Genomic DNA, 25,485 nt, shown 5'->3' with positions numbered 1-25,485 from the left:
TGGTTCTTCATTATGGCATAATGCCATACATGTTAGAAGATGCACTTGAAATGCAGCAAAGAGTTGAAACTAGCCAGTACTGTGGAATTAAACTTTTAGTTTCAAATACATTGACTACCTCTGTGGAAAATGTTAAAGAGTCATATTTCTTTAGCAAAAAGACAAAAATAACTTCATTGTTCTGAAAGGCGATTAATGCTTGGCTGTCGGGAAGGTGGAAATAAAATAAAATCTGAAATTAATGACATATTTTAGCCTTCCCTAATTATGTGAATGTATTTTAATTCACTTGACAGCTCCGGTGACAGATATCCGTTTTGTTTTCATTTGACATGAGAGTAAACAAAGGGTAAACAGCAAAATCACTAAATGTAAACATGGATCACATGGATACTACAAATTATAACTCAGACTACTCTGCGCATCAGCCCCAGATCTACGATATTTGCGAACCGGGTCAATACTTCATCTTGTAGTGCACATCTTTCTGAAAAGTCTGAAACATAAAACATGTGTGTTTGAGGAAATGTAAGACGTTATTTGGTATTACGTGTGCCGAAGTGCAGTGCTACACCTCTTCATAAAGCATTCTTCTATCGCACGTCACTGTATTTCACTCTGTGGAATTGAAATGTGTATATTTCGTAATGGATGCCATCAAACTATATTCAGAACAGTGGAAACTGAAATGTCCTGTGGTGCCTCTCCTGCTTCCAATTGGCTGGTTTGGCACCTAACCCTAGTAAAAAAAATCTCGCAATTAATAGCAGATGGGATTATTTGTAATCGGGAGAACAATAACTCTTTAGAAAATTTGCTCTCTTTATTGCCTATTAGCTAATAACTTGCTGTTTTGTGTGACTTAAAATTATATATAGGATACATAAGACCAATAAAGACAAAGACAAGCAAGAGAGTACACATTTCTTCAATACTTAGCTCCTAGAATTTTTTTCTCTCTTATCTTGCTACAGCTTTACATGGCATGCTTTCCTTTCTGTGGAAGAATCTATTACCTCATCAAAGTTCATCAAACATTTTGCTACATGAAAAATCGAAAGGTCGTTATCTAATACTGAAAAAGCTGTTAACAAAAATAATACCCAAAACTGGCGTGGTTTCTCAATCTGATTAAGTCTATTTAGTCACTGTCTGCTAGATAAAACAAAATAGGCCTTTCTAATATTGCAGCAATTTTGTAACACACACCAAATAAACGAGACTGTTTTGGCTCAAATGGCTATTTTTATAACATTACAGAATATAATTCACAAAGGACCAACATCAAATGCCTATTGGGCCTACTACAAGCAAGAAGCTTAATGTCAGGAAATAGTTTCACATTTCATTCATACGCACCAGTTTCTCAAGCATGAGACTGAAAAGCAGTATTACAAAAATTTTATATAAATCTGGAATCTTCCATAATTTGTGTGATGTCCCCGTTTCTTCTCCTTCCTCATTCTAACAAACAATCCCGTCATCACCAATTCTATAGCTATTCCTGCCATTGTCAAAATTGAAATGATAATCAAATCAAGACCGTAAGCTGCCAACAGGTGTTGATATACATCAATGGGGACAGTTGAAAATGTGTGCCCCAACCGGGACATGTTCAAAATAACCGCTACCATCTTCATATAGTTCAGGCTAACCAGCCATTGATCTCATCATGTGTGGATGCACACGCATCGCCCAAACTCTTATGGGACTCGGTAAGATTGTCTTTCGCGAGTAAAGAGTGTAATGGGCAGGGGCACTGCTAATGTGGTGTGTGGACATTAAGTTGGGAATGTGGGTCTCATGGGGAGCGTGGAAGGGATAAATCCCAGCAGTCTTACTATCCTCTGTGCCCTTGGTGGCTCAGATGGATAGTGTGTCTGCCGTGTAAGCAGGAGATCCCAGGTTCAAGTCCCGGTCGGGGCACACATTTTCAACTGTCCCCCTTCGGCAGCTTAGAGTCTTGATTTAGTTATTTCATTCTAGAGAGCTGCACATTCACCATGGTATCTGTTCCTTTGGACATGTCTGAAAGAACATATACCATCTTCATATATTGCCAAAATTTGTTCGCCGATTAACTTCACTAACTGTGAAAGAATCACAGGTTTAGTTATCCCACAATTATTTTCCAGTTAGGCATTATTACGTGTTCGTACAACACGTTTTCCGTGTTACTTCCAGAATAGATCTTTAGCGGCTGCTAGTTGGGGCCTGTACAACTGGTCCTTACTAGTGTAGTGATCTGGCCAAAAATTTTCTGTCAAAATTTCATTTTCTTGGATACACACCTGTTATTCATGTCAGTAGTTTATTTCCATTCTGATAGTCTGAATCTGCGGATTTTGCTAGTAATTATGACAACGCTGTTCATTTGCAAATCCAATCAACCACATAATCAGACAGCGACTGGCATTCATCCGTTCGGCTTTACTCCGCTCAGCTCGTATAGCCTCGTCTCCTTTTTTCGGCGGAAAGTTTATTTCTAGTTGCGACGTAGATTCTCCTGACAGACATCACATACACTATGCACGTATTCAAAAATCAACTTATGATACATTCAGAAATCAACTTAAAATGTGTTCAAAAATGTTCAAAAACCAACAGGGAAGCGTTTCAAAATCATATGAATAATCGATAGACAAACGTGCGCTGGTTGCTAGGAGCTTTGTGAAACAAGTTTTTTTCCTCAGCATGGCACCCCCTTTGCCAGTAGTATCAAGCTGCTTGCAGCAACCGCTTGCACAGCCAACAGCCACATTCCTGTAGCCAGACTTGGGAGAATCTACTACTCCAACGCGACTCAACTGTGCATGCACACGAGCCCTCTCGAAACTGCTGAAACGAATCTAATGTAAACAGTTGTGACTTCACGCTCACCGGAGGCAATCTGTTGTTATGAAGCATTGCATAGTCTTCCTAAAGCCTTTGACACATTTTGTTGTTGGCAGGCACTTGCATGAGTACTTTGTGTCATTGTATATGGCGCATTTCCTTTGCAATTTAAGTTATTTTCGTTTTTTCTCTCATTTATGTTTTATTGTTGAAGTATTATTCTGCAGAAGCGGGATACAGTAATATCTTTGGTTAGAGTATCGGTTCATACCAGTCAAAATTACAGGAATTTAACTGAAAATTAAAACAATGAAAAATTCCCGGAATTCTAAAAAATTCCCTGGTTTTTCCCGGTTTTCTTTTGGATGAAAAAATTCTTGGGTTTTACCCGGATCTCCCAGTTGTCCTGGGTCATATAAACCCTGCAATACTAATGGAAGCACAAAAATCGCTTTGTCACACAAGACACACCCGTTACACGCACAAGCACATAAAAATACTTCGAGACAGCCATACCTTTTTAGTTGGCAAACAATCGGGATGGCAGTACAACTCATCATAGATAGCATTTAATATGTATCCTTAATTTAAAAACAATTAACAGTTACAGGAATCTGCAGTATCATTATGAAACTGTCACAAATGAATCACATTTAATCCACACTTTAATTAGAACATTTACATGAAATAAATGGCGTGAGCAATGAAACGTTACTGTGTGTTGAAAAGCACATTCACAAGGTCAACACAACGTAATACGAGCCTCTTACAAATAGGCTTTGAATATTCCCCAAGGAACACAATTCCAAATAGCTTCTATTAGTCAAAGTTCTAATCACCATATAGCAGAGATGCTGCGTCATAGATAGGCACAACAAAAAGACTCAATTATAGCTTTCAGCCATTAAGGTCTTTGTCAACAATACACACAAATACGCATACGCGCACACACCCATGCAAACACAAATCACATGACTACAGTCTCAGGCAACTGAAACCTCATTTCACCCTGGATTTCCCACTGTTTGACAGTCAAAGTTCTCTTGTATGGTGATGTGTGGTACAGCATGAGAGGGGAAAGTTGTAAAGATGTGTAGCAGTAACCGATATTTAGTAATCATGGAGTGGTACAATGTCACTGTTGTCAAGCATATATTTCAGACCACATCTACAGTTTCATTTCTTTATTACATGAAATAAATATGTATGTGTGGAATTTTGAAGGGACTTTTTCAATTTTGAGAAAATGTTTAACAAAGATGTGCAGTTAGCACTCATCCCGTAAACACTGGTGTCCTCTGAGCTGCAATCTTAAGGAGTCACTTTTCAGCATAAAAAATTGTCTTCTCAATGCAACTTGGATGCTTGAGAGCGCAAAGAATACTGCAACTTCAGTTTCATCTGTATAAACTTCAGACTGTGCAATAACTGAATTCTAATTATCTTGAACTGAACGCAAATTAGTGAAAATGTTTTGCTGAAGTCAGAGAGGAAGCAAACTTAATTCAAAACTTGCAGATGTTTAAAAAGCCAATTTTCAACTAAGTGTTACGTATATCACCAAGAGGTGAAACAGTGAAGGTAACAGAAAATCGAACAAGCAAAAAGACAAGGCTTAGCAGAAATTCTAAAATAATAGATACAGAATTTTATTGACTAATGGAAACAAAAAATGGAACAAATGAAGCAGGGAAAAGGGAGCACAGATGTCTAAAAAATGAGATTGGCAGAAAGTGCAAAATGGCTACGCAGGTATTGCTGTAGGACAAATACAAGGCAGTAGAAACAAGCATGACTAAGGGAAAGATAAACTCTGTACATAGGAAAATTAAAGAGACCTTCAGAGAATAAAGAAGCGGTTTCATGAATACAAAGAGTTCACATGGCAAGCCAGTATTAAGCAGAGAAAGGAAATAATGTACAGAACAGGTAGACAAGTAAAATTAACTTGAAGGCAAGGAAAGAGGCAGCAGATGAAAACGGGATGAGATTGTGAGAAGAATTTGAAAGAGCACTACAAATCATAAACTATAAAAAATTAAAATTAAAGAAAAATCATCTGACTGGATGAGATTCCCTCAGAATTGAGATCCTTGCGTGAGCCACCCACGAAAAAATTATTCCACCTTCTGTGTAACTAATTTAGGAGTAAAGGTAACAACGCACTGAATAGCAGAGGCATTGAGAGAGAAAGTCAGCTCTGTTCTTGGCCAGTTTGGAGGCGGTTACTCATAAGGGTGAACTACTGGATTATATCTGTAAATACAGAGTCACTAAATATTTAAATTCAGCTAACTCTATACTTTCCTCTCAATATGACTGGATATACATGCCTATGAAGCTACGTTACACCAGAAATGTACTGTGCCAAGACTGCAGTTCTGCAGCTGCATCTTGATTGGGATGACGTGTTGTGATGGGAGCGAAAGCAAATGGGGAGTAGGAGTAAGATTGGGGAAGATGGCCAACAGTTGGGAGGGAAACAGCACACACATGAAATAGGAATGCAACAGCTGGACAGGATAGGAATACAATATGGCTCCGGCAGCCAGGAGTCTGCTCAGTACATAAAAATAATGGCATGAGGCGACATGGAGGAATAGATTGGACGGTGGTGACAGAATGAGGAAAGGGAGACTGCAGGGAAGAGGGTGTGGGTGCAGGGTGAATAAAATTTGGTGCAGGGTGAATAAAATTGGGTCCTGGGGCAGGGCAGAGAGGGGCGCAGCATTTAGAGGAGATTGAGGCCAACAGGCTTATGTAAAATAAGAATGTGTCGCAAGAGTGGATCTCATCCATGTAGTTCAGAAAAGCTGGTATTAGGGAAGGATCCAGATGGTGTGGGCTATGAAGCATCCACTGAAATCGAGTACATAGTGCTCAGCTGCATTTTCTGACACTGGGTGGTCAGTTCAGTTCCTGGCCATTTTGATGGTGGTCATTCATATGGGTGCGCTATCGGACAACTATTTGTAAAGACATAGTCCCTAAACATTTAAATTTGTACAAACTACATTTTCCTCTTACCAATTTCATTGTCAATATCAACTGCTAAATTATTAGCTTCAACAATAAGTTGGTATTCAGGATCAGCCTCCACTGGCCCAGTAATCTCCTCTGATTTTCTCATTTTAATGCTATACTCATCAATCAATGCCATTATATTTTTCAATTGCTCCGAGTCTCGAAGTTTCGCCAATTCTCGCACTGATGACACCTTGATGTCTGCAACATGAAAGTATACAAATATATATAACAGAACAATAAATCTTTTTAATACTATTAATTATTGCAAATACAGATAAAGATTTGAATTACACACTTCAATGTTATGTCAACAAATGAGAAATATTTCAAAAGAAGTAAACGTGAGATCAAATATAACATGAGCATTCAGGAATACAATCACATTGGTTTTGATAAGCAAACCAAATTGTCACTTCTTATATAATTTCATGCTTGCATTAATAGCTGATAATGAAAGTAATTTCTAGATGCCACCAGTGATGATAATCCTCTAAACTGGATGGGGACATCAGCAAGATTCCAAGATATGATCTTTAGTTGATCCTTGGGGATCTGAATGCAAAAACACTGAGGGCACCGCCGAACCATAACAAAGACTCCCGTAGTCAAGGCAGGACTGAGCAAGGGCTCTTTAGAACTGCAGCAGAGTAATCAGCACCCCAGTTGGTGTTGCGCAGGCAGCAGAGGGCATTGAGGTGCTGCCAGCACTTCCGCTTTAAGCTGATGAAGGTGGGGAAGCCAAGCCAATCAGTCATCGAAAAGCAGTCCTAAGAATCAATATGTCTCCACTACAGTGATCGTCATTAAGGTAAAGTTCTGGATGAACAGTACGACGCTGACAGAATTGCATTACACAGGACTTTGTAGATGAGAACTGGAAACCGTGGGCTACAGCCCATGACTGCACCTTGTGGATGGCTCCCTGTAGACGCCACTCAGTAACACCAGTACTGGTGGAGCAGTACGAAATGCACAGCCCTACAGCTGCTGCTAGACCATTAATGGCCACTAAAAATAGAGAGACACTCAATACAGAGCTGTGTAGGACCCCATTCTCCTGGATATGGGGGGGGGGGGGGGGGGGGGGGGGAGGCACCAACTTGGACAGAGAAAGTACAAAGTGACAGGAAATTTTGGATAAAAATCAGGAGCAGGCCTCTGAGACCCCACTCATATAATGTGACAATGATATGATGTCGCCAGGTCATGTCATATGCTTTTCGTAAATAAAAAAAGATGGAAACCACGTGTTGGCATCTCGAAGAGGCTGTTCGGATGACAGACTCGAGGGACACAAGATTATCAGTGGCAGAGCGACTGGCGCAAGCCGCTCTGACATGAAGCCAGTAGGCCACTTGACTCCAGGACCCAACTCTACCACCAACATACCATACGCTCCAGCAGCTTACAAAGAAGGTTGGTGAGGCTGATGGGCTGATAGCTACCCACATCAAGCAAGTTTTTACCGAGTTTGAGCACCGGAATACCGGAATGATGGTGCTCTCCCACGACTAGGGGTCGTGTTTTCTGCCACAGAAAGGATTGTTGTAGTCACCTGCTCAACCATCACATCGATGTTATCATGTAGGGGAGATTCAACAGTGACAACAGAGCTGAAAGTTTCCCAGTCCGCCATATTTAAAGCCCATCTGGACAGGCGTCTGTGGGCCTGATGCCAGGGCTGTGACAGGAAGATGGGGAAGTGGTCACTACTACACAGGTCGTCCTGTGCTCTCCAGTGGATAGACGGGAGAAGTCCTGGGCTGCAAACTGATAAATCAATGGCTGAGTAATTACCTTGAGCCACACAAATGTGTGGCAGTCCCAGTATTTAAGAGGCAGAGGTTGAACTGAGACAGTAAAGTTTTGACATCTCTGCCTCGGCCAGAAAGCAAGGTGCCACCCCACAAGGGGTTATGGGTGTTAAAATCACCCAAAAGTAGGAAAGGTTTAGGGAGTCGATCAATCAGTGCAGCTAATACATTCAGGAGTATTGCACCATCTGGAGGAAGATGCACACTGCAGACACTTATTTCCTGTGTCGTCCTTATTCTGACAGCCACAGCTTCAAGATGGGTTTCAAGGGGCACAGTTTCACTACAGACTGAGTGTAGGACATAAACGCAAACTACACCTGACACTCGATTAGAGGCACTACGGTTCCTATAATATTCCTGATAGCCATGAAGAGCAGGGGTCTGCATTGCTGGGAACCAGGTTTCCTGGAGGGCAATGCAGAAAGCAGGTGTAAAGCTTAACAGTTGCCATAGCTCAGCCTGCGGTTGGAAAAAACTGCTGCAATTCCACTAGAGGATGACGTCATTGTGAGACGGGGAAGACATGGAACATTCAATGAGGCAGTTTACACCTCAGGGTCACCTGCTGCCACCAACTTATTGTCTAAGCAGTCTATATCCATTGTGCTGAGGGTCTGGCGAGATCTAGGTCCTCAGCGGACGCCAGAATCTCCACCTCATCTGCAGACGCAGAGCTTGTAGGCAGCGGTGGTGTGGGTGCCACCGCAATTTCCTTGGACTTGGGGGATCTTCTTTTTGGATTTCTCTCACTGCTTGTTGGGTTTCCTTGGCTGGGAGGACTTCACTGATTCTGTCTCTGGGGCTGAGGATGAGCGTGAAGCCCTACAACCAGCAGCTTTTGGGCTCTTCAGCCACTGGTGGGTGTCATCTTTCACACTAGCAGAAAGCTGGGAAGGGAGTGACCCAAAGGACCCCTTCCTAGTGAGAGGAGCCAAGGAAGACCTACACTTCTCTAGCGCAGAAGTGGGGACTGATATCCCGGATGGTTGGAGGGTGTTGCTCCCAAAATAGGTGGTGCAGGAGCAACAGGGAGGCAAATGCCCCCCACCATCAAGGGGGTGGGTGTAGACTTCCAGCTCAGAGATGACTGGAGTTGGTGGAGCTGATGGGGCTAGACCTGTTGTAGAGGTGGCCTAAGACAATGTCATACGTACAGGACGTAGGCATTCAAATTTCCTCTTAGCCTCAGTGTAGATCAGTTGGTCCAGGGCCTTGTACTCCATGATTTTCCTTTCTTTCTGGAGAATCCTGCAGTCAGGCGAGCAAGGTGAATGGTGCTCTCTGCAGTTGACAGAGATGGGAGGCGGGGCACATGGAGTATTGGGATGTGATGGGTGTCCCCAATCTCGACATGAGATGCCGGAAGTACAGTGGGAAGACATATGGCCAAACTTTCAGTATTTAAAGCACCGCTTTGGGGGAGGGATATAGGGCTTTACAACACAGCAGTAGACCATCACCTTGACATTATCGGATAATGTATCACCCTCTTAGGCCAAGATGAAGGCACCGGTGGCAACCTGATTATTCCTCAGATCCCGGTGGACACGCCGAACGAAATTTACATCTCGCCACTTTCAATTGACATGCAGCTCATTGTCTGCCGGCAAAAAAAGGTCCCTGTTAAATACAATACAGAAAAATTCCCCAGCTTGTCCACAAGCAAGTAATGCTCATGACTGGGCAGAGGATTCTGTCTTGATCACGACTGATCCAGATCTCATTTTGGACAAGCCCTCCACCTCCCCAAACTTGTCCTCTAAATGCTCAACAAAAAACTGATGCTTCATCGTCATGAAAGATACCCCATCAGCTCTCGAACATATACAGTACCGGGGCAAGTAAGAGCCACTGCCATCCTTAGCCTGACATTCCTTCCATGGTGTGGCCAGGGAGGGGAACAGTTTGGGGCGCTACTTCTGTGCGTTGAATTGAGCCCGTGAACGCTTAGAGACCCAGGGAAGGATGGCTTCAAGATATGAAAGAGAACTTCAAACCAATAGGAGTCAGGAATTAGAGAAAGGAAGTAATGGACAGAGAAGAATGGAAACAAGACACAAAAGAGCACAAGGTTCTAAAAGGACTGTAGTATTGACCAGAAAGTGTCTTCAACACTGCAGCACTAGAGGAAGTTATACTATAGTTGACTCAGTAGACTCCAAAACACTGCAAAACTTGGAATTTTTTAGACACACATCATTTATACGTGAAGAAGGGCTGAGCATTGAACTTCAAATCTTTGGATTGGTAATCTGACATCCACTAAGTCCTCACCATAAACTGTTAACCAGTCAACACAAGAATCACACAGAATCACAGTAACATATTCTTGACAGTCACTTCCATATGCCAATTTAAACACTGAAATAGGCAATAAATAAAATGTGAAAGGATAAAAGGGCATGCAAAATATGGAAGAGGATAATCTGGGGGAAAGAGGGATGGCATGGCCGAGGCTTAAAATCAAACTAATGTTTCTCATAGTTACTATAATACCTTCTTCTGTCGGTAATGTGGGCTTAACTTCATGCATGGCACTGCTTTCCATGAACTGGTCATCCATTCCATCTTGATCTTCCAGATCAGCCAAAAGTTCATCAGCCAAAGACATGGTGCCACCTTAGTATCTCTGAAAGAAAAAAAAAAGCAATGACAATTATGAACAACAAATGGGAAATAGAAAACTCAAAATTTTGATATTTAATTAACTAGAAGATATTCTGTTTAATGCCTTCATGTACTCAATAACTTCCTTCTATACTAGCAAAAACGGACAGCTGATTTAATCATGTTTTGTTACATCACAAAAACTTTTAGCAAAAGTTGTCACTGGGACACTTGTTGAAATCAATCTATCACTTTCATAATAATAAAATCTAGTTTCACAATTCTGTATATTATAACACACTTTTCAGAAGCTGCTTTGGAAGTTCTTCCTACACAACATCAGTAGGGAACAATACAACAGTGGCTTACATGTACTTAGTGTTACAGAATCCGACAATAGAGGAGTATGCCGTATATCCTAGATTCAATTAACCACCTTCTCTGCCTGAGTTATAAATGATCTGACAAAGAGTTCACATGTGTTTACATTATATGCAACCACCCCCTTCAACCATAATCTTCTTTCCATTCTCTGCCGTTTCCCGACTATGCATCACCACTGCAAAGTAGAAAAGGTTCCAAGTAAGAATGTTCTATTACTAACCACAGCCTCACCACTGGGCCGTGATAAGTCATCAAATGCTTTTTTTTTATCAATCCATGTACAAATACTGCTGAGTACCAAGAAATGGTTTATACTTGTTAACTTATGTATTAAGTTTGCTAGCCGACTGAAATGTGTCCTGAACAAGGATTTGAATATAGGATGGTTGGTTGGGTTGTTTGGGGGAGGACACCAAACAGCAAGGTCACTGAGGATTAGGGAAGGAGGTTGGCTGTGCCCTTTCAAAGGAACCATCACGACATTTGCTTGGAGCAATTTAGGGAAATCGCGGAAAACCTAAATCAGGATGGCCGGACGTGGGATTAAATCGTTGTCCTCCCAAATGTGAGTCCAGTGTACTAACCACTGTGCCACCTAGCTCGATCGAATCTAGGACCTTTGCCTTTTGCAGCACGTGTTACACCGACTACTCTGCTATCCAACAACCACAACTCAGAACCCGCCCCAGCATGTTTACTTCCAGCAGTACCTGTCTCCTAAGCTCCAAACTTCCCTAAAGTTCTCTCACTCATCTTGTGAGACTAGCAAAAGAAAGACATGTTAGTCCCACAAGGTGTGTGGGAGAACTGCTTTGAAGTTTGGGATGTAGGAAAAAGGCGATGATAAAAGTAAAGCTGTGACATTGGGTTAAGAGTTTTGCTTGGATAGTTCATATTGCAGGGCACTTACCTGCAAAAGGCAAATGTCCCAGGTTCGAGTCTCAGTCTGGCACACAGTTTTAACTGCCTGAAAGTTAAATTAGGGCACACTCTTTTGCAGAGTGAAAATTCAATTCACATGTTAAAACATATTTTACGCCCTTTCCAAACGTCGGTAACAGAAATAGTGTAACAATGTTCTTATAAATGAACTACATGTTGGTGGTTTAATAGACATAGGAGAGTTGTGCTTTGACTATTGAAGGAAGAAATCCAGGTGTCCATGTCAACCAAGATATAACATCATGATCAATATTGTAACAGAAAATCATCAAATAATATAAGAAACACTGACAGAGGTGTTAAATATTTCCATATTGGTGCACTACAATTTTGTCAAATGACAATGAGTGGCCTGCACAATAGGTAGCAATATCATTACACCTACATATGAACATAATTGAATGAAGATTTGGCAGAGGCACAAATACTAGAAATGCTGCTTTATATTATAAAACTCCCCAAACAAGCATCCATTTTAAGTCTTGTTCACTGGAAACAAATCTTGGTTACTGTTACAGGAACTTTTTGTTGTTGTCACAGCAGCTATGGGAGGGTGAATGGAGGTAGAGGAGAAGGCATGAAAAATGAAAAAGGAAGATGGTAAAAAGGGGACTGAAATGATGGAAGAGTTGTGGGGATCTAGTTAAAAACCACTCACACCGTCCAAACAGGCCTTGAAGGGCCAATGGTATTGACTAGCCGTCATGTCATCCTCAACCCTTAGGCATCAACGGATGCAGATGTGATCAGCACATCGCCCTTCCAGGCATTGTTAGTTTTCATGATCGGTGTCGCTACTTCTTAATCAAGCAGCTTCTCAATTGGCCTCAATGGCTGAGCGCACCCTGCTTGTCAACACCACTTGGCAGATTCGGACAGTGACCTATCCAAGAGCTAGCCAAGCCCCAAAACTCTTAACTTCAGTGATCTGATGGGAATCAGTGTTACTAGTGAAAGGAATAAAGAGAAGCAACTGGGGTAGTGGAGTAAAAAATGTGTGAACTGGGAAACAAGAGGGAAGTATTAGGAAGGGTGGAAATAACTTAATTAACAGATAATGGGAAGGTAAAATGTACAGATTTATTAAAAAGTGCCTCTGGAGTTTCACAAGACGACTGTGCCAAATTTACAAAACATAGAAAACACAGACATTACGATACTGCAGTGCACACACATCTGCAAGAACAAGCACTGCGGCAACTACAGCTGTCATGAAATACATGAAACATATTCACAATTGTGAAAACGGACGACCTTCATTTTTAATGAATACATCGAAAATTTGTGCGGGTCCAGGATTTGAACCCGGATTTCCTGCTCCTCAAGTTGGGTCGCCTTAACCACTTCACCTACCTGAGCATGCTTCACTGTCAGACTCGTACATTCATTATACATATTTTAATTGAAATTTTTATTGAAAATTGCTTGCCTGGTATTGGCAGGTAAATATGATTTATTTATTTATTTACACGTCAAGTTCTGTAGGACCAAATTGAGGAGCAAATCTCCGAGGTCACGGAATGTGTCCGTACATGAAATTACAACATAAAAGTAATAACAGATTTTAAAAAATGTTTATGAAACCCAAAAAAGTCACTCTATAAGTTTAAGTAAATGCAATCAACAATACAATGAGAATCAGCTTGATTTTTCAAGGAACTCCACGACATAATAGAAGGAGTGACCCATGAGGAAACTCTTCAGTTTCTATTTGAAAGTGCGTGGATCACTACTAAGATTTTTGAATTCGAGTAGTAGCTTATTGAAAATGAATGCAGAGGTATACTGCACACCTTTCTGCACAGGAGTTGAGGAAGTCTGATCCAAATGCAGGGTTGATTTCTGTCACGTATTAACCAAGTGAAAGCTGCTTATTCTTGGGAATAAGCCAATACTGTTGACAAGAAATGACAGTAAAGTATATATATTGAGAGGCCAATTCAAAATACTTAGAATGGTGAACTGGGGTCGACAGGAGGTTCGTGAACTTACACACCACTTACTGGCCGAACTGCCCATTTCTTAGCCAAAAATATCCTTTTAGAATGGGAAGATTTACCTCAAAATATAATACCATATGACATAAGCGAATGAAAATAAGCAAAGTAGACTAATTTTCGTGTTGAACAATCATTCACTTCTGGCACCATTCAAATAGTAAAAATGGCAGTACTAAGTCTTTGAACAAGATCCTGAACGTGGGCTTTCCACAACATCTTACTATCTATACAAACACCTAAGAATTTGAACTCTTCAGTTTCACTAATCATATGCCCGTTCTGTGAAATTAAAACCTCAGGTTTGTTGAATTGTGTGTTAGAAACTGTAAAAACTGAGTCTTACTGTGATTTAACATTAGTTTATTTTCTACAAGCCATGAACTTAGAGGTCATGTACTGCACTATTTGAAACCAAGCCAATGTTGCATACAAAATCCTTTACTACCAAGCGAACAGAAATATTTTAGAGTTACCTGTAATACTAGAGGGTATGTCATTTATATAAATAAGGAACAGGAGTGGCCCCAACACTGATCCCTGGGGCACCCTCTACTTGACAGTACCCCATTCAGACACCACATCACAGCTTTTTCTTTTGTTGTTGGACGCACAACTACAATGGTCATTAGCGCCCTGACTAAGTTAGGAATGCACCGCGAGGCACAAGGTTAAAACAGCAACTAAAAAGGACAACACTATAAAAGACGTATTAACAGGCATAGGATTAAAAAAAAAACAACAGCATAATGAAACGTCCTTAGGCAGGGGTGTCAAGTTGATAAAATGAAGAACGTGAGCAGCAGCTCCTGGGTCATCTGCTAAAATGGCATCCAGAGTACATGGCAGGCCAAGATCAAGACGCAGTGTAGTAAAATCCGGACAGGACGTTAAAATGTGGCGGACCGTCAGCAATTGCCCACATGGACAGAACGGCGCCAGCGCAGCCATCATCAGATGGCAATGGCTGAACCGGCAGTGTCCAATTCGTAGCCGGGCCAAAACGACCTCCTCCCGCCAAGAAGGACATGAGGAGGACGTCCAAGCTGCGGAAGAGGTTTCAAGGCCCGAAGCTTGTTGTCCGTAAGTGCAGCTCAATCGGCATGCCACAGCGATAAAAGGTGCCGACAAATGACCCTGCTACAATCTGATGAAGGGACACAACAAGAAGCCATACGAGGCTGGAGAACCGCAGCCTTGGCCGCGGCATCTGCAACTTTGTTCCCAGGGATACCGACATGGCCAGGAACCCACATATAGCTAACCGGAGAACCGTCGTCCACCAGCTGCTGAAGAGAGCGTAGGATCTGGTGCACGAAAGGGTGAACTGGATACGGATCACTGAGGCTCTGAATGGCACTCAAGAGAATCGGAGCAGATGACATAAGCAGAATGTCGGTGGCGACTGATGTAAAGAACAGCCTGGTAGAGGGCAAAGAGTTCAGCTGTGAAGACCGAACAATGGCCATGTAGCCGGTATTTGAAACTTTGTGCCCCGACAATAAAAGAACACCTGACCCCGCCATTGGTCTTAGAGCCATCTGTATAGATGAAGGTCATATTAATGAACTTCAAACGAAGTTTGACAAAACGGGAGTGGTATACCGAACCGGGGTAGAATCCTTTGGGAGCGAGCTGAGGTCAAGGTGAATGAGAACCTGAGCCTGGAGCCAAGGTGGCGTGTGGCTCTCGCCCACTCTAAAGGTTGCAGGGAGTGAAAAATCAAGGTGTTGAAGGAGGCGACGAAAGTGAACTCCAGGGGCTAGCAGGGCAGAGACATACAACCCGTATTGACGGTCGAGAGAGTTGTCAAAAAAGGAACGATACGATGGGTGGTCGGGCATTGACAGTAGCCGACAGGCATAACGACAAAGCAGTATATCGCACCGGTAGGTGAGTGGCAATTCACCGGCTTCAGCATGAAGACTCTCGACGGAACTAGTAAGAAACGCTCCAATCACAAGACGTAAGCCCCGATGTTGTATGGAGTTGATGCGGCGTTAAGATGAACGGCCGTGCAGAGGAGTATACGAAGCTCCCATAATCCAGCTTGGGGCAGACGATCGACCGATATAGGGGAAGTAGGATGGTTCGATCTGCTCCCCATGACATACTACTGAGAACACGGAGGACATTTAGAGAATGGGTACAACGGGCAGCCAAATATGACACATGTGGAGACCAGCTAAGTTTCCTGTCAAATTAAGAATTAAAAATTTTGTTGTCTCCACAAATGGGAGAGCAATGGGACTGAGTCTTAAGGATGGTGGGAGAAACTCCTTGTAGCGTCCAGGAGTTAATACAGACCGTCTTCTCGGCAGAAAAACGGAAGCCATTGGCGACACTCCAGGAATAAAGACGGTCAAGAGAACGCTGAAGACAGCGCTCCAGGAAACATGTACGCTGCGCGCTGCAATAGATGGTAAAATCGTCCACGAAAAGGGAGCCTGATACATCAGCTAGGAGGCAATCCATTATTGGATTGATTGCTATGGCGAAGAGAGCGACGCTCAAAACTGAGCCCTGTGGCACCCCATTCTCCTGGCGAAAGGTGTCTGACAGGACAGAACCCACACGTACCCTGAACCGTCGATCCATTAAAAAAAAAAAAAAAAAAAGAGGGAGTGACCACGAAGGCCCCATGTATGCATGGTGCGGAGAATGCCCGCCCTCCAACAGGTGTCGTACGCCTTCTCCAAATCAAAGAACACAGCCGTGGTCGGGCGCTTCCGCAAGAAGTTATTCATAATGAAGGTCGACAAGGTAACCAGATGGTCAACAGCAGAGTGGCGCCTACGAAATCCACATTGTACATTGGTAAGTAGGCGTCGAGATTCGACCAGCCAAACCAAACGAGAGTTAATGATTCGCTCCATCACCTTACAGACACAGCTGGTAAGCGAGATGGGTCGATAACTGGAAGGCAATTGCTTGTCCTTCCCCAGCTTAGGAATCGGTACAACAATAGACTCGCTCCAGCATGCGGGAACATGTCCCTCAATCCAGATGCGGTTATAAGTACGAAGAAGGAAACCTTTACCTGCAGGAGAAGGTCCTTCAGCATCTGAATATGAATAGAATCAGGCCCTGGACCGGAGGACCGTGACCGGGCAAGTGCATTTTCGAGTTCCCGCACGGTGAATGGGGCATTATAACTTTCACGATTCGAGGAGCTGAAGTTAGGTGGCCTAGCCTCCTCTGCCTGTTTTCGGGGGAGGAAGGCAGGGTGGTAATGAGTGGAGCTCGAAACCTCTGCGAAAAAGCGGCCGAAGGCATTGGAGACATCCTCAGGGGTCACAAGGACGTATTTCGCGACCGTCAAGCCAGAAACTGCTGAGTGGACCTTAGTGCCAGATAGCCGGCGCAGGCTACACCAGACAACAGAAGGAGTAAAACTGTTGAACGTGCTTGTGAAAGCAGCCCTGCTGGCTTTCTTTAATAATACGACGACACTGCACACATAATCTTTTATAATTGATACAATTCGCCGCTGTAGGGTGGCGTTTAAAGGTGCGTAAAGCACTTCGACGAGCACGTAAAGTGTCTCTACATGCTGCGGTCCACCAAGGGACTGGTATGTGACATGGAGAAGAAGTAGTGTGAGGGATGGAATATTCAGCAGCAGTGAGAATGACTTGCGTGAGGTGTGCGACCTGACTATCGCAGCTTGTGAAGGTTTGATCCTGAAAGGTCGCCCTGGAAGAGAAGAGCCCCCAGTCTGCTTTGGAGATGTCACAACTAGTTCAGCACGGAGAGGGGGTATGATGCAGGGAAGTGGTCGCTCAAATATGTATCAGAAAGAGCATACCACTCAAACCGGCGTGCAAGTTGGGTAGTACATACAGAGGGGTCTAAATGGGAATAGGTGTGAGATGTGTCTGAAAGAAAAGTAAGGGCGCCAGTATTGAGGCAGACAAGATTGAGCTGGTTGAAAACGTCTACTAACAGGGAGCCCCTCGGACAGGATGCTGGAGAGCCCCAAAGAGGATGGTGAGCATTGAAGTCTCCAGTTAACAAAAATGGTGCAGGTAGCTGAGCAATAATTTGCATCATGTCTGCCCTGGTAACGGCAGACAACAATGGAGTGTAAACGGTACAAATGGAAAATGTAAGTATGGGGAGAGTAATGCGGATGGCATCTGCCTGCAGGCCGGTGTGCAAAGTGATGGGATCATAGTAGATACCATCCCGGACCAGCAACATAACCTCTCCATGAGCCGGAATACCTGCCACAAGGTGTAGGTCAAAACGCACAGAGGTTTAGTGTGCCAAGGCAATGTGATAGCATGGGCGTAGCTTCGTTTCCTGGAGGGCTACGACGAGCAGACGGTGCAAGCAGAGCAGCAGCTTTAAGTCCTCTCGGTTGGAGCGAATGCTGTAAATATTCCAGTGAATAAGTGCCATCGTGAGAAGAAGAAGATGCAAGAAGGGGTCATCTCGAAGGCCGCTGAGGGTCCAGCTTCAAGCGAGCACTGCCGCCGCTAGCAGTAGGCGGACAGCCATCGTCCATTTGTTCTATAGGTCCATTGGGCATCTTGTTAAGATGGCCGGGAGGGGAAGCTTCCTCCACTGGTGAACGGCCAGATGTTCAGCTACCAGCAGTGCGGCCAGGCGAAACGGATGACGGCCTGGGGCGGCAACCGCTGGGTGGCGTAGGAGAAGAAATGCGCCGTGGCGGGGAAGGAGAACTGTGCTTCCTATGAGCCTTCTTGGAGGGTTGTTTTGTGGACGTATTGGTCGATGGCTGGGAGTTCGAGGTACGTAGGAAGTCTGCACGAGACGGTTCTTTCTTGAAGGCCCGTGTATCCAACTTCTGGGTCTTCGTCGTGGCAGAAGCTGATAAAGGTGCTTGTGTCTGAGGGGTGACAGGAGAAAGAGGAAGAGGAGACGTCGACCGGGCGATCTTAGCACTGGCTGAACGGACGACCGTAGTGCTGAAGGTCAGATCGCATGTCTGTGTCGCCACCTCCCGGGTAGTCCGAGGAGAGGCGAGGACAGTACTGTATTTCCCCGCTGGGAGCAGCGTGGGCTTCCTACTAGCAAATAGCTTGTGAGCAGGCGAGGTGGACACTTTCTCTTTGACCCGAATTTCCTGTATACAGCGTTCTTCCTTGTAGATGGGACAGTCACGAGAGGACGCTGCATGGTCACCCTGACAGTTCACACAACGAGGAGATGGTGGTGGACAGTCACCCTCATGGGCATCCCGGCCACAAGTGACATTTTGCCGCATTGGAACAAGACTGGCGAGTGTGACTAAAACGCTGACACTGATAGCAGCGCGTAGGTGTCTGAACATAGGGGCGAACAGAAATAACCTCGTAGCCCGCTCTGAAGCGCGACGGCAGCTGAGCACCCAAAGGTCAAGAATAGTGTCTGGGTCGGTACAAGGTCATCGTTGACCTTTTTCATGACCCTATGGACAGCCGTCATGCCCTGCTCAGCAAGGAAAGACTGAATCTCCTCGTCAGTCAATCCGTCGAATGATCTAGTATATACCACACCACGAGACGAATTCAAAGTGCGGTGAGCCTCCACCCAGACCGGGAACGTGTACAGGAGTGTGGCCTGAAGAAGTTTTTGTGCCTGAAAGGCGCTCTCAGTTTCTAGTAACAAGGTACCGCTATGCAACCTGGTACAAGACTTGACCGATCCGGCTATGGCATCTACGCCCTTCTGGATAACAAAAGGGTTGACAGAGGAAAAATCCTTTCCGTCCTCAGATCAAGAAACTATGAGGAACTGTGGGGGAGGCGGTAGTACTTTTGTCACTGGTGGCTGGTCAAGTTTCCGTTTGTGGGCAGAAGTCGAGAGAGAAGAAGAAGAGAAATCCATTGCGGAGGAATCCCCCATGATTGCCAGCGTCTCCGATGGCGCGCTCCTTCCTTGTGGGGACTCTCTCAGAGGGCACTCCCGCCTTAGGTGATTGTTCACACCTCCCAAGAAACGAACGGAGGGACCAACCGGCACGGTCGGAAGGTGTCAGCTCAGGCAATCACCCCTCCCTGGGCCTGGCCTTTACCAGGGGGTACGTGCGTGCCTTACTTGTCTACCCAGGGCGGGGAATTGCGCGTAACCCCGTCACCGGCTACGCGTGCGAACGAGTGGGTCGGCCTTCAGGCACGCACAGGGAGGAAGGAAGAAGAGGAGGAAAAAGAAAGGAGAAAGCGAGAAAGAAAGGACAGAGGGAAAGAAAGGGCAGACTGTCTCAAACGCCGAGGCGGAGACCAGAGAAGGCAAGGAGAAGAAGGCAAGAAGAAGAGTAAGGAAGACAGTGAGATGGAGAAGAACAAAGAAGCGAACCATCCAAAGGAAGGAAGAAACCAGAAGAAGGGAAAAACCAAAATGACCGCAAATATAGGTCGTGGAACAGTCCGTCTCCGGACGCAGGCGCTAACTACCCCCTTGAGGGGGAGGAACTCCTTTTAATCGCCTCTTACGACAGGCAGGAATACCTCGGGCCCATTCTAACCCCCGGACCTGCAGGGGGGACATCACAGCTGTTATCAACATTGTGAATAATGATATTTTGCTGACTGTTGCTAAAGTAAGAGGTAACCAATTTTGAGCTACTCCCTGTATTCCATAATGGTCCAGCTTCGGGAGCAATATTTAGTGGTTAACACAATCAAACTCCTTAGTTAAATAAAAAAATATGCCAAGCATTCGAAACCTTTTGTTTAGCCCCTCCAGTACCTCACAGAGAAAAGAGGATATAGCATTTTCAGTTGTTAAAGGACTTCTAAAGCCGAACTGTACATTTGATAGCAAATCGTGTGATACGAAATGATCAATTATCCTTACATACACAGCCTTTTCAATAACTTTTGCAAACATTGATGTCATAGAAATAGGTCTAAAATTATCTACATTATCCCTTTCCCCCTTTTTTTGCAGCTTTACTACTGAGCACTTTAATCGCTCAGGGAACTGACCATTCCTAAAGGAAAAATTACAAATATGTCTAAATACTGGGCTAAAATATGCAGCACAGTACTTTAATATTCTGCTAGACACACCATCATAACCATGAGAGTCCTTAGTCTTCAGTGATTTAATTATTGACCCAATCTCTCTCTTTTGTGTATCACAGAGGAGTATCTCAGACATGAATCTCAGAAAGGCATTTTCCAAGAAAGTTATGCAATTCCTGTAATTTGCCAGCAATGCTCAGAAAATGATTGTTAAATACTGTACATACATCTGATTTATCAGGAACACAAATATTTTTACCTTGTGCCTTATATCGTTGACCTCGTGCTGCTGACCAGACACTTCCTTCATAACTGATCATTTGGGATTAATTTTATCCTGTGAATTAGCTATTCTATTTGCATACCACATACTCTTTGCCTTCCTAATAACATTTTAAGCACCTTACAATACTGTTTGTAATGGGCTACTGTAGCCTGATTGTGACTACTTTTAACATTTTGATACAATTCCCGCTTTGTTCTACAAGATATTCTTATCCCATTAGACAGCCATCCAGGCTGCCTATTACTGCTAGTACCCCCGTTTAGAACGTACTAATGGAAAGCAACTCTCAAAGAGCATGAGCAATGTTTTAAGGAAAGCATTGTTTTTATCATCTAGGTCATCGGCACTATACACATCCTGCCACTCTCGTTCCTTGACAAGGTTTAAAAAACTTGATTGCTGTTGGATTAACTTTCCTACATAGTATGTAATTAAATATGACATTGGTTTGAGTACGAAAGCCTTTTAGTGTTAAAATTTGTGCATCATGGTCTGAAAGGCCATTCACACTTTTACTAACACACCCATCTAGTAATGAAGAATGAATAAAAATATTGTCTATGGCTGTGCTACTGTTCCACTGCACCCTAGTTGGAGAAAACACAGTCTGCATCAGATCATATGAATTTAGAAGATCTACCAACATCCTTTTCCTTGCACCATCATATACAAAATGAATACTGAAGTCACCACATATAACTGATTTCTGGTACTTCTCTAGCTTGAGCAGAAATGCTCTGAAGTCAGAATTAGGGGACCTATAAACAACAACAATTAGAAGTTTAGTTTCACTAAATTCAATTGCCCTTGCACAACATTCAAATATCTGTTCAGTGCAGTGTCATGATACATGATACATCTCTGAACTCAAATGGAATACCTTCCTCCCCCCCCCCCCCCCTTACCCCCTTAGCCACTCACCCACCCCGCAAGGAACTCCTTGAGAAACAGTCAGCTAATCTGTATCCTGGTAAAGGAAGCCTCTGAATTGTCAAATTATTTAAGTGTTGCTCTGATATACCAATAATTTGAGAGTCAAAGCAGTTCACTAACTTTATCTCTAATGCCTCTTATATTTTGAGAAATAAGTTAATTCCTTCTCTACATGGAAACATTACATTCTCAGAAGGTGAGCCCTTAGTTAGAGGAACTTCCTTTAAGCAGGTATACCTATCAGTTGACTTCAATCTAAAAAAGATGCAGCTCTTTGCTTAATAGATGAACCACAAACAAAAATTGAAAAACTACATACTGACATCAACAAGACACACAAAAATATAAAATTCACAATTGAAACAGAACAGAACAACCAAATTAACTTTCTGGATATAACAATCAAAAAAGAAAACCATAAGCAAATATTTGAAATTCACCGTAAACCCACAGCAACAGACATTATCATTCCCCAATCCTCGAACTGCCCACACACACAAAAGCAAGCAGCACTTCAGCACATGCTCCATAGACCCAACACAGTACCACTCACCAAAGCAGATAGCACAAAATAATGGTTACAATAATAACACAGTAAAAAAAAAGGAGGGGCAGAAAGCTCTAAACCACAGATAACAACACAACAAAACCAAACACAAACGCACAGTCCAATAACTACACAGGATAATCAGAAAAAGATGAAAGAAAACACAAGATGGTACACAATGACAAACAAACACAAACTCACCCATAAAATCACCAACATTTTCAAAAGACAGGGAATAAACATAGCATACACAAGAGACAATTCTATACAAAAATACACCCCAAAACTGACAAAAAATAGAGACATATACCAGAAAGCAGGTATATACCAGTTACAGTGTAACACTTGTGAAGGCACATACATAGAGCAAACAGGGAGAACATTTGATGTCAGATACAAGGAACATATGAGAGCATGGAAATATGGGACAAACCACTCCACATCTGTAGTACACCTAAGAGAAAATGACCACAAACCAACCACTAGAGAAGATGACACAAGACTAATTAGAATCAACAATAAAAAGCACCTTCTGACCATGCAAGAAAATTACCACATACATAAAACCAAAGTAGAGGGGAAAATCCTGTTGAATGACCAAGTACACATGCCAAGAAATTCATTATTTACACTAATAGATAAAATAATAGAATAATGTTCGTAAAAAGGATAAATATAATAATACTGCCCAATGTAATAACAATAGAACCCAACATCTTTACACTCACTCATCCATGACCCCTCCCCAGAATACTGAAACAAAAAGTCTAATCAGCTGTCACCAAAGTTTTCCGCCACTCGCTAACAGCTAGTACGACCACCGCCCCCCCCCCCCCTCCCCACACACACAAAAAAAAAAGAATCAGCTCTATCCCCCTCCCTCTCTCTCACTAATATGCACACACACGGTATAAACATCATAAACAAAGTTAGTAACGAACATATACTTCATTAGGTTGGCAATAAATAGATAAAAGTGTGTGGATGGCAAAAACACCAAGATATGAATGTAGAACAGTGATAAAAGTGGTAGTGCGACCTCCAGACCAGATGTGAGGAAACGCAGATCAACAAATCATAAGTAAGTACATTTTTACAAAAAATCGCGAAGTGAACTGTTTGATAATCTATAACAAACAAAACTGAATCATTATAGATCCCACTAATGATGCCTTAGAACAGGAGAAGGCGAAACGCGTCAGGGATAACTAAAATAACTAGCAGCAGGAAAAGGCAGTCTGATTCGCAAAACAAGAACACCTAACAGTTTTCTTTTCTGATAAATTTTCAGTTTCCTCTTCATCACTGGTCAAGTTCTGGGATGGGAATTCTTTCATGACCCCCATTACTTGGTTTGATATCTTCTTCGATGATGTCTTCTTCATTATCATGTTTCTCGGATGATCCTTGCACAGATTCTGGGAGCCAGTCCTCAGCTGGTATACTTTCAAAGTCAAATCTTCCTTTGTAAAAAATGATGTTCCTTCCTGTGACTATTTTTCTTTCCTCTGGACACCAAAGCCTGTAGCTATTAGGACAGTAACCGGTGAAATAGCATTTTAAGGACTTGCCTTCAAATTTCCCTGTTCTCAATTCCTTTCGCACCACTAGATAAGCAATACATGCGAATACTCTCAGCTTACTCAAATTAGGCTTCTCGTTATACCACATAGCTGCAGGCACCTTTCCTTCCAAAGTCGCGGTAGGTGCGAGGCAGTACGAACAGCTTCTGACCAGAACATTTTATCTAATTTACACTGAAGTACCATACAACGAGCTTTCTCAATAACAGTTCTGTTCATTCGCTCTGAAACACCATTTGCTGAGGAGTATATCAGATTGTAAGCTCAAACTGTATTCCTTATTCTTCAAAAAAAAAACTGTTTCAATTCATTTGACATATTCACGACCACTGTCACAGAGCAATCTGCTAATCTTCAAGTTGAAATGAGCTGTAGCCATGATGTGAAACATCTTCAGATAGCGAGTTACCTGTGACTTCGATTCCAGTGCATAGGCCACTGTGAAATGTGTTAAGTTGTTGATGAACGTGAGCACATACTTCTTTCCGGTGCAATTGGCCCACACAGATCACTGTGGATCAACTGAATAGGTCTGGTGGCACATTTTCTATTGTGACTGTATGGCAGCTGTGATCGTTTTCCTTCAACACAATTTGAACATTGATCCATGGGGTATGTTGAAGTGTCCAGTTCCATATCATCAACTTGTGACTGGAGGCATTTAATGTTATCAATAACTCAAATGGCCTAATCTGCTGTGCCAAAGTTTCGCATTAGTAGCAGTTGAAGCAGCTGCCAAGTCTTTTCGTTGCAAAAACATAAGATCATAACTGTGATTCATTTCTATTTGCAATGGCAACAATTTCTTTTCCTTTTTCAATTAAACCTTGAGCCTTTTCAAATGCGATACTAAAACCATTCATTTCCAGTTTTCTAACAGACAGCAAATTGTAATTAAGATCAGGCACAGAGAAAACATCTTTAATCGTTTTACCACACTAGTCACTTTAATTTCTCATTTTACTTTAGCCTCAAGAAAAATGCCCGACTTAGCTACTATGACTTTAATTGGCTGTTCCAGTTTCCTTAAATTAGTGAGAGGTATCTTACTGTTAATCAAATGGTTCACATGGCTTTAAGCACTATGGGACTTAACATCTGAGGTCATCAGTCCCCTAGACTAAGAACTACTTAAACCTAACTAACCTAAAGACATCACACACATCCATCCAAGAGGCAGGATTCGAAGCTGCAACCGTAGCAGCAGCGCAGTTTCTGGACTGAAGCGCATAGAACTGCTCAGCCACAGTGGCCATCTACTGCTAATCAGATGTTCCATTGCTCCAGAGTCCAAGAACCAATTTATGTTGTTTGTTGACTGATCTTCATTTGATGCTGCAAAACAAAACCCATCTTCCTCTATGACGTTAGCTATGACCACAGAGTTGCCAATTGCTGAGTTCGTGTTTGTTACCTTAACTCTACAATGAGCCCTTTTATGTCCAGGCTTTCCACAACAGTGACAAGTAAATTTGAAAGACGTTCCTTGTTGACTTCTTGCTTTACTGGTGTCTGACGAACCCTTTTTTAGATATCATTGAGTCTGAAAAGCT

The 25,485-nt window shown here is 42.9% G+C and overlaps 1 protein-coding gene across 3 annotated transcripts in view; it reads right to left on the bottom strand.

The window, feature by feature from the left end:
• Positions 1 to 25,485, bottom strand: part of LOC126355114 (U4/U6 small nuclear ribonucleoprotein Prp31) — a 65,878-nt gene that overhangs the window by 29,446 nt on the left and 10,947 nt on the right. For all 3 annotated transcript variants that reach the window (XM_050005305.1, XM_050005302.1, XM_050005313.1), the window contains exons 2-3: positions 10,176 to 10,308; positions 5,863 to 6,060 (exon numbers count right to left, since the gene is read on the bottom strand). In XM_050005305.1, coding sequence (XP_049861262.1) covers positions 5,863 to 6,060; positions 10,176 to 10,290 — 313 coding nt within the window. In that variant the 5' untranslated portion in view covers positions 10,291 to 10,308. The remainder of the gene's footprint in view (positions 1 to 5,862; positions 6,061 to 10,175; positions 10,309 to 25,485) is intronic.

The sequence above is a fragment of the Schistocerca gregaria genome, chromosome 1 (genome assembly GCF_023897955.1).
Source record: "Schistocerca gregaria isolate iqSchGreg1 chromosome 1, iqSchGreg1.2, whole genome shotgun sequence".
Classification (NCBI taxonomy): Eukaryota; Metazoa; Arthropoda; class Insecta; order Orthoptera; family Acrididae; genus Schistocerca; species Schistocerca gregaria.
Note: the sequence above shows the minus strand (reverse complement) of the source record. Positions and strands in the feature narration are given on the sequence as shown.